General features: G+C 45.2%; 1 protein-coding gene across 1 annotated transcript in view; it reads right to left on the bottom strand.

Moving 5' to 3' along the window:
- Positions 1-22572, bottom strand: part of PROM1 (prominin 1) — a 107925-nt gene that overhangs the window by 58364 nt on the left and 26989 nt on the right. The window contains exons 3-4 of the mRNA XM_077750469.1: positions 11340-11395; positions 55-260 (exon numbers count right to left, since the gene is read on the bottom strand). Of these exons, the coding sequence (XP_077606595.1) occupies positions 55-260; positions 11340-11395 (262 nt within the window). The remainder of the gene's footprint in view (positions 1-54; positions 261-11339; positions 11396-22572) is intronic.

The raw sequence follows: 22572 nt of genomic DNA on the forward strand, positions 1-22572 counted from the left end.
GAACAGTTCAAGCAACCCCTAACACAATCAGCTGTTCTCCAAGGTTCTACTCACCTTATAAATAGAGAAATCACCAAGAGGGAGACCGCGAAGCACTTCCTCAGGAAGGGCCCGTTCTTCTTCTGACGCTGGTGCATCTCTCCACCGCACTTGTTACAGCAACGGCACAGACCAAAGCAGAACCCTACCAGAGGCATCAGAATGACAAAGAGCAGTCCCAGGACAGCACAGATGATGACCCCGATTTCATAGTAGATAATCTGCAAGTCAAACAAAAGAAACAGCATGTCCTCTAACACAAAATAACAGGTAGAACATTCCACAGTGTACTTGTTTCATTTTTTTTTAACCTATTTGCCACCATGAGTTGAATCTTAATGTGTGTGTGTTTGTGTGTGTGCGTTTCCATCTTGATGCTCCTTCTTGAAACAGAAGTAACAGAAGGGCGCCTGGGTGGCTCAGTTGGTTAAGCAGTTAGGCGTCTGACTTTGGCTCAGGTAACGATCTCACAGTTTGTGAGTTTAAGCCCCACGTCGGGCTCTGTGCTGACAGCCCAGAGCCTGGAGCCTGCTTTGGATTCTCTCTCTCTCTCTCTCTCTCTGCCCCTCCCCTGTTCATGCTCTGTCTCTCTCTCTCTCTCAAAAATAAACATTAAACAAAAATTTTTTTAAAGAAGTAACAGAGATTGGAGTTGTCAGAATATGGAACCAAGCCATTACTATCTTCTTTCAACCCACAGTAAAATGTCCAGATGCAGGGTCAAGTTGCAAATGGCTTACTTTAAACCCCAAGAGTATTTTGCTTGTTTTTAAATGGTGCAACAAATTTTGGCAGAAATACTTACATTATGAATAATCTACAGGAAAGGATGCTTTTCACCAGAAAGATAGGACCAGTAGAAGTTATGAAGGATTCAAAGTAGTTCAGATCGGATCAGTTAATGACAAACTCATAGTTACAAAAGAATCTGGAATATATCTAAATTTAAGAAAACAGGCTCAGACTTTCTGAGTCAGACATGTTAATCACCAGGCACTCACTTTGTTTTCTCTATCCATATGCTGGGAGTAATAATATATACCTTGTAAGGTCATTGTGAACATTACAGATAATGTCTGATCAGTGATAATGTGTCAGGGGAAGTATGTGGCCACAGCAGACACTTAATAAATGGTTGTTTCATGCCGTGTGGGTGAGGCTGGGCTTGTCAGCCCAAGTCTCAGACAGTTCCCTGCGTTCCTAGGAACCAGCACGGCTTCTAGATACAATCATGTGACCTTAACATATTTTGATAATCACTGCTGGCTTTATTCTGGGATAAAAAAAAGTTAATGCAACCAGATGACAAAACTTGAGCTTATTCCAATTCATGTATACAGTTACTCATGTTTCCATAAAGCAAGACATTTTTTAAAGAATGACAATTACAGTCTGGCTGTTTACAACTAATGGACCAGCTAGCTAACAACAGACTGAAGCCAAGCTGAGCGAAGTAAAACAAAGCACAAGTGTTGTTCCTAGAAATGAATGTGAGGTCTTAGCACTGAACTGAGAGTCAGAAGACCTGCTTTAAATTACATAGGGGGCTTCTTCCCTAAACCGGAATTAGCATTAATGTCATAAGCACATTGTGAGGGTCAGAACATTAAACGATTTAATGTGAAAACAGCCAGCCAAGTACTCAGCACACAGCAAATATTCAATCAATATTAGTTAAGTCTGTGGATAAATGCTTAAGAGTACTGAAGTGCACACGGCACCTGATATTATCTACTTTGAGATTAAGGATAAAATGCTAAAAAAATAAAAGTGTTTGAATTTTGCTGCACTCATCAAGTACATGTTCCCGCTTAAACTAAGCCCTAACTCATGGCCACAGAGAGTCATTACTTACTGATGCTTGCAACCTGCCCTTGAGGGACCGTATCATCGGCCAATTGTGATACTCTAAACTCTTATTTCTCTAGTTTCCTATCATTTCCCAGTAAATGATCTAAATTATTTAGTATTTTTAAAGGGACTGCAAATCCTTTCCGAATCCAGGAGATACTGACCTCAAACGCAGGATAGAAGGTGTTTTGAAATGTTCTAAATGCACTATGTCTAGATCCAAGTACAAATCTCACACTTTATACACAACCTTTCCAACATTACTGACTCAGTATAATGTCAAACAGTATCAGGAATAAGATATGTCATTTCAAGAGTTCGCTTCTGGGCGGAAGTCTGCCCAAGGTCTGGCAAAGACCTAACTGAGTTTGTGATACACCAGGATCGCCAGAATGCTTTGTGGATTACGAGAGAAGGTCAAGATTGAAATTTGCTGAGGTGGGTCGCTATTGTTAGGTGAAGTACTAAAACTGAAAGTGAAGACTGATGATGATTTCATACACAGAAATGAAACAAGCCATTTAAAAAAACCATCACAACGGAGATGACGGTGGAACAACAGAAAGTTCTAGCAGACGCATCCCGTGCCCCTGGGCTTTAGAAACACAAGAAACAGCAAACGAGGACTTTACCTTCAGGGTCAAGACTACATTTTCTGGCTGTGGAAGTCAAGGCAGTGGAGGAGTTGAGGAGAGTAAGGCAGAGGCAGCATGCATCAAGAAAACAGAAAAAGTTACATGAGCGATTAACCACAACTGAGAACATTCATATTCCATAGACAGCAAATCAAGTGAGAGGTTGATCCGCACAAGACGGGAACAGAAAACTTGAGTGTTTATTAGAGAAACAACATGTGAGAAACAGTCAGGTCTGGAATTTACATCTGCAATGTACATTTGGATTTCCTCAAAGGTTCTAATCAGGATGCTAATCAGGTGTGGACAGAGTGGAGGAAATGAGAGGGAAAGTGACACAGGCTTAACACAGGAACCATGTGGTCTTCAACACGATAGAAGATTAGCAGCTGCCTAGAACCCCAGCCAAAGGCAACAGTTTCCAAAGTGTCCTTTCTAAACTGAGAATCGAACAAGTGCCCTCCTCCATGCACTTGTTGGGAGGAGCACTGGGTGTTATATGGAATCCAACTTGACAATAAACTATGAAAGAAAAAAAGTAATAAGGGGCGCCTGGGTGGCTTAGTTGGTTAAGCGTCCGACTTTCGCTTGGGTCATGATCTCACGGATCCTGGGTTCGAGCCCCGCGCCGGGCTCTGTGCTGACTGACAGTTCAGAGCCTGGAGCCTGTTTCAGTCTGTGACTCCCTCTCTCTCTGACCCTCCCCTGCTCACGCTGTCTCTCTCTCTCTCCTAAAAATAAATAAAACATTTTAAAAAAAAAGTAATAAACTGAGAATCGACTGGGGTCATTCTCTTGCTTACCTGCATTTCCTGGATTCCCATGATGTTTAATTCAAACCTCTTAATGTGGTCCCATTATTTAATGCTGGCTTCATACCCTGTTCTTCTTGGCCATTCTAGTCCTAAGAAGAAGTCTCATGCTCCCTCTTTCTGCTTTGAGCTACTTGGAGCTGCCCTCTTGTCCAGAATATTATTCCCTTCATTCCTCTGCTCATGAGACTCACGTCTGCCTGGAAGTTGCTTCCCCCTGGAAATCTGTCTTGATAACCAAGTCTGGGTTTGCTTTCATCCCTGCTTTCTGCTGCCCTGGAGCCCACGCTTGCCCTTTGCCAGCATTTGCTCCCATAGGAGCCCTGCCTGGGCCATGCTGTTTGCTCCCAGAGAGTAGGAACCATGTGGTCACGCTCACCATTCTCTGGCAAGCGCTCACCTGGTGTGCAACAGGTGCCCAGGAGGAATCAGGTAACCTGATTAACCGAGGGAGTTCCCTCCACGGTGGTCCACAGGTGGGGATGGACCACCCTGCAGTGAAACAGAAAAAGTGAGATGCAGTGAGTCTCCCGTGAGGTGAGAGTTGCCCTTTTTGTGGGCAGAGGTGGGTGGTATGTATTTAAGAGGGGACAAAGTTACTACAGTGTTGCTGTTATGGTGGGTGTTAAATGTCCTTGGGTGGCAAAATAAAAATTAGGCTCTATGTCATCCCCTGGATTACTTTTTTGAAACTGTGTAGTCTGGGAAATCCGAAAGTTTAGAAACTGTCGCTTTCGGTAGCAGATTTTCACAGATGTGACAGAGCCTTTGTGATATTAGTATCTGTTAAATGAGGCATCCAAAGTGTGGGGGTGGGCAGCTCAGATACACATGCCGCCAGGGTCACATGGGGCATCATGAATGACCCCAGTCTCCCTTCCTGGGCAGGGACCCCAAAGGCTTGTTGCTTCCCCAACTTACCACCATAAGCACCTCACAGTGTGCGTTAAAAACACTGACTTCGGGCTCCTTCCCTAGAGTGGGTATCAGGAGATTTGGGTAAAATCAGAAATCTGTCTTTTTTTTTAAATTTATTTTTATTTAAAAAAATTTTTTTAAATGTTTTTATTTATTTCTAGGAGAGAGAGAGAGACAGCATGAGCAGGGGAGGGTCAGAGAGAGAGGGAGTCACAGACTCTGAGACAGGCTCCAGGCTCTGAGCTGGCAGTCAGCACAGAGCCCGATGCGGGGCTCGAACCTACGAACCGCGAGATCATGACCTAAGCGAAAGTCGGACGCTTAACCGACTAAGCCACCCAGGTTCCCCGGGAATCTGTCTTTAAACGAAGCCCCACGTCATGGCTATGATCAGGTGGGTTTAGGACACCTGCTTTCAGCTCCAAGGCACATTGTGCTGGCTGGGGCCCATCCACCTACAACAATCAGCTGATTCTTTGGTATTTAATATTCTCACCCAGGAGTCAGTCTGGTCTCATGTATTTGANGGGGAGCCAGTGACGGCCTTGCCTGCAGCCCTGGGATGGGGCCGTCCCCGGGTGACCCAGCTAGAGCAGCTCCAGGGTGTCTGGTCTGCAGACTAGCCCCCCCCCCCCCCCCCCCCGCGGCCACCACAGTGGAGCTGGGTGAAACTACTTCACCTCTTCCTTGTTCGTGCTGGCTGCCACACAGTATAAGGTTATTATTGTGCGGTGCAGCAGTATTGTGGGGAAACAGTTCACAGCAGTGAACCCGGCCGTGCCACTTTGTGTCGGTGATCCCCCACTCCAATTAATTACCCATTATCATCACCCAGGACCTTTTGATAAATATCAACAACCAGCCAGCCCTGACCCGTTACATCAGAATCCCTGGGGGATGGGCCTAGGCTAGCATGGGCCTAGCATGTTGCCAATGCTACTCTGAGCCTTGGTTACCTTAGTGACGGAATCTGGATAAGCAGAGGCCCTATTTTATGCAGTTTTTCAAGGACAACAAGAAAAAATGGTGAGAAGCAACATGTTTAGTGGCTTATTCTGTTCTAAACGCTTTGCATATACTACTTAGTGTATGTTAGGTGGGGTCATACATTCAAAGTGCTTAGAGCCGGGTCTCCCAGGGTCATGCTCAATCAATCAGTCATCATCATCACAATAAGAAGAAGTAATAATCAATGCGTGGTAGCATTATTCCCATCCCTCAGCGCCAGCAAGCCCCAGACACGATCCTGGGCACAGACTGCCGTGAACTGCTTGCTCTGTAAGTGCTTCTGAGATCCCTAGAAGGTACTTCTCTTACTGGGGAAGGAGAGCGTGTTCTTACAGGCAGCATGTCACGCTCTCCTGGAGGACAGGAACCAAGGAGCTCATTCACTTACCTTTCGCAGACACGCAGGGTGAGTTCCAAATGCCACAAACCCATCTGGAATGATGACCTGACATTTCCTAAGTGCCAAATCGATATCCAGTGACTGTTAGCACTGGTGAGGTCATGAAAAGCAGTAGGGATGAGGCCCTGGCCCAGCATCTGCCCCCAGAGGAAGCTTCAAGAAAGGGAAAGGTAGAGGAGCCTGGGTGGCTCAGTCAGTTAGGCGTCCCACTTCAGCTCAGGTCATGATGTCACAGTTCGTGAGTTTGAGGCCCATGTCGGGCTCTGTGCTGACAGCTCGGAGCCTGAAGCCTGCGTCAGAGTCTGTGTCTCCCTCTCTCTCTGCCCCTCCCCTGCTCACAGTCTGTCTCTCTCTCAAAGATAAACAAACATTAAAAAATTTAAAAAAAGAAAGGGAAAGGTAATAACTGAGGAATGAAACGAAGGAGGAGGATACAAACCAGCTAACCAAGAGGCAGCCAACCAAGAGGCAGGAGTGGGGATGGACCGTGGCCTCCAGGAAACGAATGTAGGAGGTCGTCACACAGAAGCTGTCCGTTCTGATTGACAGGGATGAAATGATGGAGGTGGCGGCGGATGGGGGGGGTGTTCTGGGACAACTGTCCCCCAGAAAGGTTTCTAGAGGTGTGGGGGCACTTAGGGGTTGTTGGTGGGAAGCCATCTACCTAAACTGCTCCCATTCTTTAAAGACAGGAATTGTGCTCTTTTATTTCATTGAGGGGGCACCAGCGACAAGCTGCTGAGGGGCTCTCTCTGCAGAACTCCATGTGAGCTGGGAGGAGGGAGAGGCCACGCTGTTCCCCTTGGATTTCAGTCAGCCAGCGTGCAGAGAATCTGGGAAGACTCCCCCCCAACCCCCCCACCCCATGCTCGGATCCCTGAGGGAATTACACTCAGGTGCTTGGCACGGCTCAGGCTGTATCTGTAGTGTGGAACTTGGCACACGCTGAGTGCGCAAATGAGTTGCCTGTGTCATCTCTACCTTAACACCTCTAGTGAAGACAGACTATTCCTGTAAAGTCTAAATGGGTTAACACTTGTAAATCATGAACAAGGGTACCTGCCTCACAGCATGCTATAGAGACACTACTAACCTGGGGTTGGGAGAGCTGTTTCTCGGATTTCCACGGCTTCATTTGCCTCATCCTTACTTTCCCTCAAGGCTCCATTAATTTCAAATCCTATTCCCCTCCCGAACTTCGTTTCCACCAGACCATTTCTTCCCAGGGTTAATTACCCACTGTAATATTTTATGGTTTAATAAATAAAAGACACAGCACTGAGGTTGTCACAGTTTCTCATAACGTTTTTTCATAACAGCTCCACATACTCGCGTGAGCTGCGGCTTCCAAATTAGTCCAAACAGTGCAGTGGCTGGGGCTGAGCTGAATTTTCGTTGGTGATGCATTTGTAGGTTTGGAGTTAGACTGGTCCAGGTATGGATCCCAGCTTCACTGTTTAGTCACTGGGTGACCTTGGGCAAGTTCCCCAGCCTCTCCGAGCGCGGGATTTTCGTGCACGTGCAGCTCAGAAATACTTCTGCCTCGGATTGGTGTCATTGTGAGGATTAGAAACAATGTCAAGCTCATAAGCCAGTGTTGGCCCAAGGTGGACAAGCAATGGTGGCTGTTGTTACTACAGAGAGGATGATGACTCCATGTAAGTTTCGGAAGCACAACGGAGCAGCTTTGTGCTTTGAGCCCAGTGCTCATGAAGTAAGGCTGTATCTCTCATTTATGCTACCTGCTTGAAGTCTCTGTTTGTTTATATTTTTAATATTAAAAAAAATCTTTTTTAGAGAAAGAGAGCATGAGTGGGGGGAGAGGGGCAGAGGGAGATGAAGAGAGAATCTTAAGCAGCCCTGATGTGGAGGGCTCGATCCCACAACCCTGGGATCATAACTTGCACCAAAATCAAGAGTCAGATGCTCAATGGGCTGAGCCACCCAGGCACCCCAGTGTGGTCTCAGTTTAAATGCCAGCTCTAGCGGGGTGCCTGGGTGGCTCAGTCGGTTAAGCATCCGACTTCGGCTCAGGCCGTGATCTCATGGTTGGTGGGTTTGAGCCTCGAATCGGGCCCTGTGCTGACAGCTCGGAGTCTGGCGCCTGCTTTGGATTCTGTGTCTCCCTCTCTCTCTGCCTCTCCTCTGTTTATGCTCCGTCTCTCTCTCTCTATAAAAAATAAATAATAAAAACCAAAGGAAGTAAAAAATAAATAAATGTCAGCTCTACCATAGAGACTTTCCCTGATGTCCAAGGCACAAAACCACTCTCCCTCTTCTGAACATTCACATCCACGGCCCTTTATCAGAACTTCTTACATGATCCCTCCACCTTACAGTCCAGCTATTGACGTCATTAGTCTGCTGGACCTGCCTTCAGGAAGTGCCACAGACCAGAGTGTTTAAATAACAGAAAGGTATTTCCTCACAGTTCTAGGGCCTGGGAGTCTGAGATCAAGGTGTGGGAAGGTTTGGTCTTTTCTGAGGCCTCTCTCCTTGGTTTGCAGATGGCCGTCTTCTCCCTGCTTCCTCACATGGTCTTGTCTTTGTGCGTATCTGTGTCCTAATCTCCTCTTCTTATAAAGATACCAGTCAGACTGGATTAGGACTCACTAATCACCCCATTTTAAGCTAATTACCCCTTGTAATGACACTATGTCTAAATACAATCCCTCTCTGAGATGCCGGGCTTACAACTTCAACATATGAATTTGGGGCACAATTCAGCCCGTAACATCCATGTGTATATCTTATCCCATGACCTCCCTTTCGCCGGCTGAGAGTTGGTGGAGTAATGGACACGCTTTCACATGTTTGTCTCTACCATGCATTGCTCCTAACCAGCACTCTGTAAAATGAATACATGAAAGAGAGAAGTATAAAAAAAAAATGTCAAGGAGGAGAAGGGGCCAAGGATCTTAAAATTCTGATTTTAACTTACAGCTGAAGTATAAAAAGGAGGCAGTTCTGTGAAAGGGAGTCATGTTTCCCTTCCGAAGTCAGGCCTCAGCCCTTGGAACAAAAGGTCCGCTGAATGCTTCTGAGCCTTCTGAAGTGAGTTCACTAACAGAACACTCAGCTGGGAGGTCACTGGCCCAGCGGCCCAGGCTCCTCCGCCGTCTGAGAACTCACCAGAAGAGGAAATGCTCAACTCAGGGCGAAGAAAGCTGAGAAGTCTCCCCAAGGCCCCTCGCCTGGACAGACCTTACCTGTGTGACTGCAGTAATTAGGAAGCCAGTAGGCACTGGTCAGTGTGGAAGACGCTGCCGGTGTCTCCACACCCTTCAGGCCTCAGTCATCTCCATGTGCTTCCTCAAGCTTCCGGCTCCTGGCATCTTTAACTCTGTGCTCGAAGGCTTTTTCTGGTACCATGGAAGGTCAGAAGTGCTTCGGCATTAACACGGTCCCCCACCCCCACACCACCCCTAACCTGTGCCCCTTCAGTCTTAAAGCTCTCTCACCCTTCCCAGGGACTAATTTGGACGCTGGAGTTTTGCACCACTTCCCCAGCAATTCTACAGGATGAAGCTTCCGTTGCCCCTTGAGGCAGGTGGTATAATGCCACACCCTTTCCAGACTGCTCTCTCTCCTTCCTATTACCTCTCCACTTCCTGGCCAGTGTCCCCTGCACTTTCCAAACAAATGCAGTAGCCATGAGTCCTTGGCTCAGGGTCTGCTTCAGAGGACTCTAACTCAACACGGTCGGCATACGTCAGACGACAACCAGTCAGAGAGCCTCCCTCCCACGGTGCCTGGTTTCTCCAATGTGTCTGCCTAACCAAATACCTCTTCCTTGGACAGCAGTGGAAAATGTGACCCAAGCCCCCATGTAGAGGGGAATTCAGGTCATTCATGAGTGCTCAGTGCTGTCTCCTCTCTCCACTTGACCCCCATGCTAATGGTCTTGGTCCATTTGCAAAGGCACCTGAGGTGGAGAGGAGATCAGGCACCAGGGAGATCCCCCATTTTACAGGAGCTCCAAATCTAATACCGAGCCAGCCATAAAGGACTAGGTCAACTAAGAATCCCACCACGGGTAGTGGCAACCCAGCTCTGGCTCGTACTTACTGGGCTGCCCTAGAGTCACCTCAAGGTCTCAGGGCTCCATCCTCTGAGGCCTGGACCAGGCGAAGCACAGCTCCCACCCATTCTCTGGCAGAATCTAGTTGGCATCCAGGCCAGGCTGCTAATGGCACACTAATTTTCAAAATCGACATAAAAGCAACGGTCATTTTGTTCTGCTCAGAGATACAGGCCGACATCAGCAACCATGTCTGGGAGACATGGGAAGCCACTGGCATTTCATAATGAAAATGTTTTTCCACGGTACTAGGGAAGGCAGGGAAGGCTGTGAGCGCTAGGGAGAAAATGATTCATGCAAATGGATTTTAGATAAGGCTTTCCTCTCTAGCATCTGTGTTTGGTTTCTCTTGGGTATCATTTTATTGCAAATTGAGACTATGAGGCACTGTCACTACAGTATCTGAGGTAACCATTCACTGGGCAAGAGACCACCACCCTCCCCATACATTGTCCCCACCCGACCAGGACACGGTCATTCACGTAGGCTGTGCTGGCCATTGAAGAATGTCCACCATATGTCTGCTTTTATTGTTCTCCTGATAACCACCTTCATGCCCGGGAAGGAAAGGACAAAGTGCCTGATTCTTCAGCCTGACAAACAGGTTCAACTATTTTTTTAAAGTACCCTAACATTCAATGCCACAAACACCTGTCTGTTTATTTCACTGGCAACCCGCACTCGTCGTAAACCAAAACCAAAATACACTCTTCTGTTTAGGTAGGTCTATCATAGATGCAAATGGAATGAATGAGTAGCACCTTGGTATTCAGCAGAGGCATGCAAGTTCCCTTAATACTTTCTGAAAATACCATCTGCTCATATTAGTGAGCGTTCAGCATCCCAGCTCACCTTCCTTCCTCTCTACTCTTTCATACCTTGTCCTGGTGACTCCCATTGTCCCCGAAGCCTGGGATGCCAGCAAAGCCACCTCCCCACTGGCTTCAGCCCTGCTTACCCTTTTTTAATGACAAGCCCCCAAATCACCTTTTATGGAAGAGCTCCTAGTCAGAATTAATTATTTTTACCTAAGTTCCTCTTCCTGTTTTTTATAAATCTACTTATTTCCTTCTTCTCCTTCTCCTTCTTTAAACAATTAGGTATGGTCTCTGCCATCTGGCTCTTCGCCTCCTGAGATCAAGGGCTATTTTCCTTATCTCTAGTCCAAGCAACTGCACACACAGAGCTCTCAATAAACCTGTTCCAATGTGAAGTTGCTTTTTAACAAACTGTATTTTAAAACAAAGAACACATCCCTGTTTCTAGAAATGTTCAAATAATTCTACTTAGTCTGGGAGTTCCCCTCCCTTAGCTAAAAAAAAACATTACCCTATCGCTTCCCTTAAGGAAATTTCTGTTTTTAAATACTGAAATACATCCAGCTTGAGAGGTGAACGTTTCTTCAAATGCTACTTTTGGAATTTCTGCTTTAGTTCATATGGGATTTATAAGATGCTTCAATATTCCATAAAAGTTTTTAGTCAAAAAATATTACAAAGTTCACAGATGAACTGACTGCTTAAAGATTTACGTTCAAGTCAACCAAAATTTTGTTCATACTTATTTTTACTGAGAAATGTATCAATAAAAATTACCTTCTCATAATCAGTTGAGAAGTCAAACTTCTTCTGCAGAATTTTTCTTAAAATATCTGGGGGGAAAAGTCACAAAAGAATAGCAAGATTACTTTTACAGTAAAAACACAAAATGCAGATTTAGAAAATAAACTCTACATATACTTACAAATCATTGTACCCCTATGTAGTATTCTTATCTTTTTATTTCTATTTCTTAAAGTAGGTAAATAATTAAGCTAATGAGGCTCTAACCAGAAGCAAAGAATGGAGAGCAAATATTTTTGACCTACTATTTTGCCAGAGGTAGAATTAGACAGTCACCATTTTGAAGAGTTTTCAATTTCTCACAAGACACCTGATATTTACCAGGATATACATCATCAATAAATTACTGATAAAACGTTACACCGAAATTGCTGACTCTTCATTTTTTGGAACTACAAATGCAACTTATTCTTTAATAATTCCACATTTACATAATATTTTACAAATAAAAACACCTTACAAATAATCCAGGCAGTGTATGAAAACCTGAAATAATACGCAAAATGGGATTTTCCCCTCCATGTTCATTTAGGACTTTTTCGAATTTTCATATAGGTTACGATCCACCTCTTATTCTGACTCACCAATCTAGAAATGATATGATATAAATGATGCCCAGAGAGAAACACTTGTCTAAAATTTGTGATGCATGAAGAGGCCAGACCAAGGCCCAGATGAGTCTTCCTTTTTCTGCCCCAAGGTCCTTCCCACTGCACATTGTAATTCGCCCCAGGAATGAGCTTCTGGAACGCTGTGGCTATATCCTGTACACATCACTTCTAAAGTGTGCTACAAGGGGAGCAAAGGAAAACTGTTGCGAATCCTTTTTTAAGGCAAGAAGCGCAGATCTGCACACCAGAAAACAAAGCAAGCCACCTCCCCACGGGGCTTTCTGGAAAACAACTCCCCACCTGCACAGAGCGAACTAAATGGAGCAGATCTTTAAAAGGTGAGCTGCAGGAGAAGGGATCAAACTGGTAGGTTTGGGATGCTTACTCTAGCCCTAGGATACTGGGAACCCTAGTTATTCATTCCTCCAAGGGAAATCGGGGTGACCCGAGGATGGGAGAAACCTGAGTCTGCCCAACCCCACAGATCTCCTCTAGCCTTGAACTAGTCACTTTGCTTTGGTTTGTTTTACAGATTAGGCTTCTGTTCTAGATTTCATTGGATCGAAGCGTCCACCGATGATTTTTTTTTAATTGGGAACCATCCATTTATTAAAATATATTTAATGACACAGGTGATGCTCCTGTATTGCATTTTGGGGTCTTGATCTAGTTAAGAGTTGGGATGGAGTCCGAGCGCCACTACTTTTCACAGTGTCGCCTCCTGGGTGAAGAATCACCTGCCACAAGCATCTTCATCTGCAAATTGGGATGATATTAGTCTCCACCCTCAAAGGACTACTTCGAGTTAAGTGAGATAATGCAGACAAAGGAAAACAGTACAGGGCCTGGCACATAGCGGGCACTCGGTGTATGCTGTGGTAACTGCTCCGTGAAAGGGCTTAGGAAATGTCTGCTGCAAAGCAGTACGCACAGTAAGTGTTGCATGGAAGGCGTTCTTGTGGCCACAAAATATCCATTCACTTGTCTCATATTTATAAAACCCAAACAAAGCAACCCAGATGAAAATTTTGAGTTTCTTCTGGGGAACTGCTCTTTCCTTCCTCTCAGGTCATACTGACCAGGTAAGCGGTGAGCCCCGTCCCAGAAAGATGCATCCTCACTGGCCTCAGTGGGCAGATGTCTAACCGTGGTCCGTGAACCCTTTGGAACCCTCCAGATATGTTGAGGGTGCCCACGAGGAGGAAGCAGAAGATGTGATTTGCCTTTTCACTGTGTTGATATTTGTACTCAGGGTGCAAAAACAATGGTGGTGACAAGATGGCTGTGATTTAGCAGGAATCACATGGTATCTATTATATTCTTCACTGCCATGGACTTATGGAAAATGGAAGCCAAGTTATGAGAATGATCTTGACGATTCTTAAAATCATAGTGTCTGACTTCAGCTCAGGTCATGATCTCACAGTTTGTGGGTTTGAGCCCTGCCTTGGGCTCTTTGCTGTCAGTGCAGAGCTGTTTTGCATCTTCTGTCCCCTACTCTCTCTGCCCCTCCCCAGCTCACTCACTTGCACTGTCTCTCTCAAAACTAAATAAACATTTTTTAAAAAGAGAATAATCTTGATGGAGCATTAAAAACCTATAACTGTATTAAATTTCAATCTGTGAGTAGCCATCGTTTTATTATTCTATGAGAAAATGGAAGTGCGCATAAGGTGCTTCTGCCGCATGAGCCCCCATTCCCGGTTGACTCCAGAAAGAGCACTAGGTGCTGGGTTTGGGTGAGGAGCTAAGCTCACCACATTTCTTATGGAGCACCATTTTCACGTAGAAGAAAATGGAGAGACAGACCATGGTTATTCAGACTTGAGGATCTCAGAGACACTTGCTCTAAAATGGAGGGAGCAGAGCCCACAACTTCAAGACGGCAACTGACGGGACTTGTTGCCAATGATCAAATTAGAGCATTTAAGCAAAAATTAGAATTTTGCAAAATCTGTATCTGTGGGGTTGACAGACGTGGGGTTTTACCACATCGTTCTCACTACACTTGAACACATGGGGCAGGTGCTTCTCTAACAGACTATGGGGAGGCCAGTGAATATGAGACACATGGATCGCATGTTGGCCACAGACTCTGTGAGATGGTGACAGTCTTCCAGTGCCAAACAGATGCTCCCATCATCTGCCAGAAGATTCCCGGCCCCTCCCAAGTTCCCGCCATTTCGGCAGTCCCGGGTATCGAGGAAGGGTCCCAGCTACACCAAATGACGCTCCTTAGTGACAACTGATCCCTGTCCTTTGTCTGCCAGCTGGCCCCATCTCTCTGCCATACTGATCTTTGCCATGAGGGCCAAAAACCCATCTGAGGTTTGGGGGCAGGGAGCTTCTCCCTCCCCCGATTTAGGGCAGCACTGCCTAACAGGAATATATTGCAAGCCATACAAGTAATTTCAAATTTCCTAGTAGCCACATTAAAAAGTGAAAAGACACAGGTGATTAGCTTATTTTAAATGAATTTTAATAGTATGTTGCACTTAATCCAGATACATGCAATATATTGTCATTTCTATATGCCATCAATATAAAAAATATTAATGAGCTACTTTACAGTCACTAAGTGTTCAGGGTCTGGTATAGATGCGCTTCAGTACATCTTAGTTCAGACTAGCTATAATTCAGGGGCTCAGAGGCCGCATGTGGCCATGACCGCTGTACCAGATAGCACAGGGTCATCCACCTTGAAGGCCTCACTCCTTTTCCTTATCCCTCCTCCCTCTCAGTGTTCCGTGTCACAAGAATACAAAATGAGCATCCACAATATCCATTTTTTCTTTGCCTTCCCTGTATATCTCTAAGTGGCTCTCAATCCAGGTCAATGAACATCAGCAATGCCTGTAGGATAACAGCCCAGCGTCTTCATTTGTGATGCCCTGGCATTAACTCTGCTGCTCACACCACAGGTAAGCACTCAGGAGGCCCCACGCTAGGAAACTCTTTGTCAGTTCCAACATGTTTGTCTTTCTTGAGAACGTTGAATCGATTATGGTCCATCTCAGAAAGCATGTGGAAGACCCGGGTCCCCGACCCCCGTCACCCCTGCTTGGTGGGTTGGTTGCACTTTGTCTTTGTCTCTATCCTCCTGGCCAATTTGCTAAAGGCTTCCAGTGGAACCAATCTCCACCTCTGGATCTCTTGCATCCCCAGAAAGTTCCAGGGATCCAGAACCGTTTGTGGTATTGATGCTGCATAAATATAACATTATCCAAAAAAAAAGTGTTGCTTCCTTTTTGTAGACCAGACGGGAATCCTGAGGTCTGTGACTATACTCGTATTGCCTAGTGAGCAAGGTAGCCATTAGCATTTGGATCACTACAGTGTTATCCTGACCTCCGTGAGACCTCAGTGTGGACAACAATGGGCACCTTGTCCTTCCTAAACTGAGGGAGGGTCTGCTCTGACAGAGCCTGATAGGCAGATAACTATCAGTTATGGGCCAGATAACTCTCAGAGGCCAAGGAAAGACTCTCCCTGCCCTAAACTCAGGAAGTTACCTGGCCACCTTTCCCATGTGGTGACTCATTTTCCACTCTACAAATCCCATGCTCTTTTCACAACATAACAGTTGTGCTATATCTCTTAAGATATAGCAGTGGGAGGGAAATAGGGATGCCCGTCAACAAAGAAGTTCTTTTCATGGTAGATTTTTCTCAGTATCTGGTCTCATGAAGGAGCTCTATGGGTTTTTCCAGAATGATGGTGGTTATGAGCCTCTCTTCATTCAACTCTTAGGTGCTATAATATTCTCTTACCTGGGATTTAATTTTAAATTTCATGTGATGATGGAAATTAAGAAAAGTAACAGCAAGGGCTAAGGATGACCTCTTGTGTTATACCATCAACTTAGAAAATAAGTTGCATTGGTTTGGTTGGTTGGTTGTGGGCTTTTTGCTGTGTGTGTATATGAATAATTTCTCTATGAATTTTTTGATGTCTGAGGCCATACAAGTAAGATAAAATAAGAAAAGCGCCTTGTGCAGGATCCAAATATAAAAAGTCCATCTTCTTTATCTTAGTCAAAACTCATCTTTGACTAAGTAAGATATTTCTGTTTCCCAACTGGGCTTCTTTTAATACATATGTAGTTTCTGTTCCAAGTTAGGCAAAAAAAAAAAAAAAAAATGAAATTCTACCCTTGAAACGTTCTCTTGTAAAATGGATAGACAACTTGAAGTTTTTTTTAAATGTTTATTTTTAAGAGAGAGAAAGAAAGAAAAAGAGTGCTAGCAAGGGAGAGACAGAGAGAGAGGGAGACAGAATCTGAAGCAGACTCCAGCTCTGAGCTGTCAGCACAGAGCCAGACAGGGGGCTCGAACTCTCAGACCATGAGATCATGACCCGAACCAAAGTCAGATGCTTAACTGACTGAGCCACTCAGGAGCCCTTGGATAAACAACTTAAAAAAAAAACAACAACAAAAAACCCACGGGGCGCCTGAGTGGCTTAGTCGATTAAGCATCTGACTTCAGCTCAGGTCATGATCTCCAGGTTAGTGAGTTCAAGCCCCTACATCGGGCTCAGTGCTGATGGCTCACAGCCTGGAGCCTGCTTCTGATCCCATCTCTCCCTCTCTCTGCCCCTCCCCCACTTGCATTCTGCCTTTCTCTCTCTCTCTCAAAAATAAATAAACATTAGAAAATTTTTTAAAAAATGTTTTAAAAACCTCAGTTGGCAGTTGATTCATCGGATTTGTGATGAACTTACGTGTGCTCACAAAGATCTTGTTGCTATTTATTTAATGAGACTTACCTGGCTAGGTCTCTAATTAAAAAGATGTGCTACCTGATATCTTCTAAAGTGTGTTCCTGCCATTTATTGGGAACGGAATCTCCCCAAAAGTGTTAAACTATATTTAAAAAGTTTTTTTAAGAAAGAGATTTTTATGACTGATATAAACAAACATTTAGTATGTGGCAAGCCATTCTTAATCTATGTAAAACATTATTTGTTATAAAAAAAAAAAGTTAATGTTTGTTTATTTTTTGAGAGACAGAGAGAGACAGAGCATGAGCGAGGAAGGGGCAGAGAGAAGAGAGACACCACAAAATCAGAAGCAGGCTCCAGGCTCTGAGCTGTCAGCCCAGAGCCCAATCCGGGGCTTGAGCCCATGAACTGTGAGATCATGACCTGAGCCAAAGTCAGACACTCAACAGACTGAGCCACCTAGGTGCCCCCCAACAATATTATTTGTAATGCACTTCTAGAGAAAATATTTGTATGGAATGTTATTTTGTTCATGGCTGGTAATTTTTCTGCCAAAAGTATTCTAATTTTGGCTTGTTTTATTTTTAAGCCTTTTAAAAAAGTTTAGTACAGTTTTATATGCAGATCATTTTAATTAGTCTTTTGTTCTTCTCTAACTGATGTTTCCTAGCCTCTTTAACTAGAATTATTAAAATGAAACTCAAAATTAAGTGATAAACTTAGAAGCACTACGGTGTTAAGGATCAAAATTGAGAGATTAAAACATACAGAACGGGTTCTCTTTCTCTTCCATACCCTGTGTAATACCAGCACATCTAAGAAGGTAACACTATTGAACTGTCCGGGGTTGTGTTTTGTCTGCACTTTTCAAGCATTCCACTTGGTGCCTACCTGCCCTTTGTCCCCTCAGGAATTTGGTCTAGAGTTGGGGGGCGGGGGGCAAGTTGTCAAATTGATGTTTAAGAGCCTGCAGAGGGGCGTCTGAGTGGTCAGTCAGTTGAGCATCTAACTCTTGATTTCAGCTCAGGTCATCATCTCACAGTCACTGGGATCGAGCCCCACATGAGGCTCTATGCTGGCATTGAGGAGCCTGCTTGGGATTTTGTCTCTTCCTCTCTCTGCCCCTCCCCCTCTTGTGCTGACTGTCTGTCTGTCTGTCTCTCTCTAAATAAAAAATAAATTTAAAAGGAAAAGGAAAAAAACAAGCAACTGTCTAAGATTTGTCCATAAAGAAAACTTTAAAAAATGCCTTCTGAGTCCAGCACATGGGCAGGTGTGTGTGCACAACGCTTCCAGACCTGGCCTCCAAACCCTCCCACAGGACGATGGCATGAACCCTCCTTACCCATCTCCCAGCCAAATACAAAGGATCCAGTGGAGAATCCTAAAGCCCATGGAAATCGAAGGACCATTAGACGGAGGGGAGCTGAGTCCCAGGACCGCTCCACCTCCATCACACCTACATCAGACCATTAGACAGAGAACATTTTTCGCTGAAATTTGGGCCTGTTTGTTATAACAAACGGTGTCGCTTAGCCAATGAAGGCTCCCAAGATTTTGGGGCCACCTGTTCCCTGTCCTGCGAGCTTTGACAAAACAAAGGTTAACTCATTTTTCTCAGGATCAAGTACACATACACATAACACAGCAGACTGAGGTTTGGTGAAGCTATTATATTGGCACTAATGGAAACAGAGATTTTTAAAAGACATCTTCATTAAACAGATTAGATTTCTGTGTTCATAAAAGAGAATGCATGAAAAGGCACTGAAACCCGGAAATACCATGATAAAATGCGGTACAGCATAGGTCAGGTAGAGCATCTTTCTGACTGTTTCTCATCTGTGGGTCTATAAAGCTCTGGAAAACATCCACAGCCCTGCCTTAAATCTCCATATGCCTTTCAACAGCTTCACTACCAAATGACTTTTCCTAATCTACAAAACACATGTTCAAAACATGCGGACTCAGGCGTGTGTCTACCACCAAAATATCTAAGGAAATAGTTGGTGAAACTGTGAACATTTATGTGGTTCCTCTGTGGCCCTTGCATTTTCAGAGCTACAACATGAAGGGGTCTTAGACTACAGAGAGGAAACTCACTGTGGTTGAATCTTGTCTTCCTTCATTCTCACTGGGTTCTGTTTCTGTGCTTTAGAACATCCATTCAGAGTTACAATGAATGAAAATTTATTTCTTCTTTTGTCAGGGAATATTTCAATGTGAACAAATCAGAAAATTTCTGGTTATTTGGATAATTTGGCTCAGAACTTTTATCGAGAAAAACATTTAAGGAGCCAACTCATTGCATGAAAAATGTTTCAAACTACATTAAACCAGTACAGTAGGTATGATCAGTTCTGATACCTGATAGATTAGTCGAAAGAGAGAAAGCAGGATAATCATGCCTTAGATATTTTAACTTAAGGCACATAAATACACATGTGTTGACCATGATTAGATGCGAAGCCAAGGTCCATTTTTGAGTATGAGTCCTCTGGCCAGAATGGAGGTGAGTTATGGTAAAAGAAAGCCTCCTCTCTTCTTCAAGGTAGACTCATGCCAACCACCACATCTCCAAACCGTACACTTAGGGTGCACGGGGAGGAGTCATTGTCTCACAAAGTTAAACCACCTACATATAATGTGGGTCTTCCAGAGAAAGCCCTTGGTGATCACAGACTCTGCCTCAAGATATAGGGGGAACCTGGGTGATTTAATTCTTCAGTGACTGAAATGGAGAGTGGAGGGGTAGGCACTTCCTCAACTACACACTCCCCACCCCGCAATCCCTAAACACTGTGAATGATTGCCTGTGTCAGTCGGGGTTCTCCAAAGAAACAGCATCAATGAGCGAGGAGATAGAGATGGAGAGAGAGGAGGATTTTTAAAGAAATTAGGGGAGCCAGAGAGTTTGAAATCTTTACAGCAGGCCGGGAACTCAGACAGGGGTTCATGACAGTCTTGAAGCAGAATTTCTTCCTCTTGTGGAAATCTAAATTTCTGCTCATAAGATCTTTCAACTGATTGGAGGGGCCCCACCCACATTATCGAGGGTAATCTCTACTTAAAATCAACTTACTGTAGATGTCAATCACAACTATAAAATACTTTTTTAAAAAATATTTTTATTTATTTCTAGGATAGAGAGAGACAGCGTGAGCAGGGGAGGGTCAGAGAGAGAGGGAGACACAGACTCTGAAACAGGCTCCAGGCTCTGAGCTGGCAGTCAGCACAGAGCCCGATGCAGGGCTCGAACCCACGAACTGCGAGATCATGACCTAAGCGAAAGTCAGACGCTTAACCGACTAAGCCACCCAGGCGCCCCTATAAAATACTTTTATGGCAACACGTAGATTAGGGTTTCATTAAATCGCTGGGTGCCAGAGCCCAACCAGGTGGACCCAGAAGACTAACCACACCCTGATGAAGCCAGCTATGTTAGCCATAGAAGGGTCACGCCCCTCAGGTGTATGGGAGCTGAGCATATCTGAGCAGCCCTCTTATTTAAAAAAAATTTTTTTTTTAATGTTTTATTTCTGAGACAGAGAGAGACAGCGTGGGCAGGGGAGGGTCAGAGAGAGATGGAGATACAGAATCTGAAATAGGCTCCAGGCTCTGAGCCAGCTGTCAGCACAGAGCCTGACATGGGGCTCGAACCCACAAACCGTGAGATCATGACCTGAGCTGAAGTCAGACGCTTAACCGACTGAGCCACCCAGGCGCCCCTTGAGCAGCCCTCTTACAGAGCAGGTGGACTCACCATCACTAATGGCAACCTCTGACAACCTGCGTCCCCAAGCAACCAAAGGATGGCTATCGGGGCCCAGTGAGTGCAAGGGCAGAGCATCTCATGTAGGCTCAGAGGACACTGATCCTGAATGATTTTCCTTAACCAGGCCCCACACTGACTTATGTTTGGTGTGCCCTAAAATACAATGCAGGCAAATAAAGCCATTTGAAAAGATTTCCTCAAAAGTAGCGGAACAAAATCTGTTTGGCACTTGCATGGTTAAATGTTGCTTCCCTAAATAGTGCACTTAGCAAGGCCCATCTTCCAGAAGCCCTGGCTGCTTTTATGTGTCTGCTGTCCTCTGAGATGATCATGTTCTGCTCAGAGCTTGGCTCACGTTTTCCTGGGGCTGATATGGGTGAGGCTGAGCCCAAATAAATGATCTGGGGACCCAAACAGTGCAAGTGCCTCTGGTCTGGGAGTTCATCGGGTTCCCCAGGTTAAGCACACTTCCTTCTGGAATGGTTGCCAGGAGCCTGTCTGAATTCATTGCTCCAGGGATATGCATTTTAAGAACCACTTCATGCAGCAACCATCTCATACCTTTGAATCGCACGGAGCGCTTCATTATATGGTTCCAGTCCTCTGGCAACATGACTAGACTCTGGTTTGGTTTTTAATATGGGGATTGAGGCTTCAGAAATTTGGAAGCCAAGCCGCGGGGTTTATTGAAACTTATCAAATGTACTCCCCCTGCCTCCGAGCACATAATCAAGTATTCCGGAGGGTGAGCGACTTTTTCTTTGTTTAAAATACAATGTGAACACCCTTGCTTTGTTTTTTCCTTCATTACAGCTGTCAACACAAGACCCTGTGTGGTTCGCCTTTCAGTAACTGGAGCGGCTTCTCCCTGAAGGACTGAGGCACGCCGCCTTTTTCTAGAATTAACGATACCACTAACTCGGGCTCAATGAAAAGAGCTCAGGAAAAGTGCTGCCTGGAAAGCTATTCCTGCAAAGACATCTGGGACCATTCTGGCCCCTGCAGCTTTCTCCTTGCCATGTGCTCACACCGATTGTGCACTGGGGGTTTCATCTTAACCCTTAGCATGTGGCCCAGCCTGTTACTGGGCAGCCTTGCCCTTAAATCACCTTGGATTCCTTTAAGGAAGGCAGGAGCTCGGGCTGCACAGGCGGAGGGAAACTGCTGGGGTCTCCTGGGGCCAGGACCCTCGGCAAAGCTGCATGTGGACTGGGGCTCAGGACTCGCTGGCCTCCATGCTGGGAGGGGTCCGGGAAGGGGTCTCTGTTCCTGGGATGGGCTAGCGGCTGTGATGCCACCACCAGTGAACCCAGGGAGGGGAGCAGGGAACACGGTCAAAATATCTGTCCATTCCTGAAGTTCTTCGGCTCGTTTCCTTCCCTCACACATTCCTGGAAAGCATACTTCCATTTGCAGCCTTTGTCCCTGCTGTTTGTTGGGGAGAATTTGCCTTGAGAATCTTGGAAAGGAACGCAATGTGCATGAAATCGTTTGTCCTGCACCAGGGCCCTCATAATCTCACATACACGCCCGTGAGAATGTGAGTCCGCTAAACCCCACTTTGTCCTGCCTTTTGACAGAAGGCTCAGCTGTTGGCAGTGGGCTCTTCCCCACCGGGCACAGAGAGGGACGAGGGGCAAAGCAGAGGCAGACTTTTGTTTTCCTGAAGGTTTTTGGAGCTCCCTGGAATTTTTGAAAGAATCTTTAATTTTTAAACAAAGTACTTTTATTTACATACTCTTCTACCCCTTTCTCCCTCAAAAATGACATTAAAAAAAACAATTCTTAGGGCGCCTGGGTGGTTCAGTAGGTTGGGTGCCTGACTCTTGATTGCAGCCCAGGTCATGATCTCATGGTTCATGACAAGGACCCACACATCAGGCTCTGCGCTGACAGCGTGGAACCCGCTTGAGATTCTCTCTCTTCTTTCTCTGCCGCTCCCTCCATTCCTCCCTCTTTCAAAATATATAAACTTTTAAAAAAAGCACAGTTCTTGACACTATCAAGTTAAAAATTCTACTTCCTGTATATGTAAGTCAGATTTTACTGTTATCTTGTGCAGGATATGTGACCCGGGGCATTTTTACAGCATTTTCAA

Source organism: Crocuta crocuta, unplaced genomic scaffold, assembly GCF_008692635.1.
Source record: "Crocuta crocuta isolate KB4526 unplaced genomic scaffold, BGI_CrCroc_1.0 scaffold179, whole genome shotgun sequence".
Classification (NCBI taxonomy): domain Eukaryota; kingdom Metazoa; phylum Chordata; class Mammalia; order Carnivora; family Hyaenidae; genus Crocuta; species Crocuta crocuta.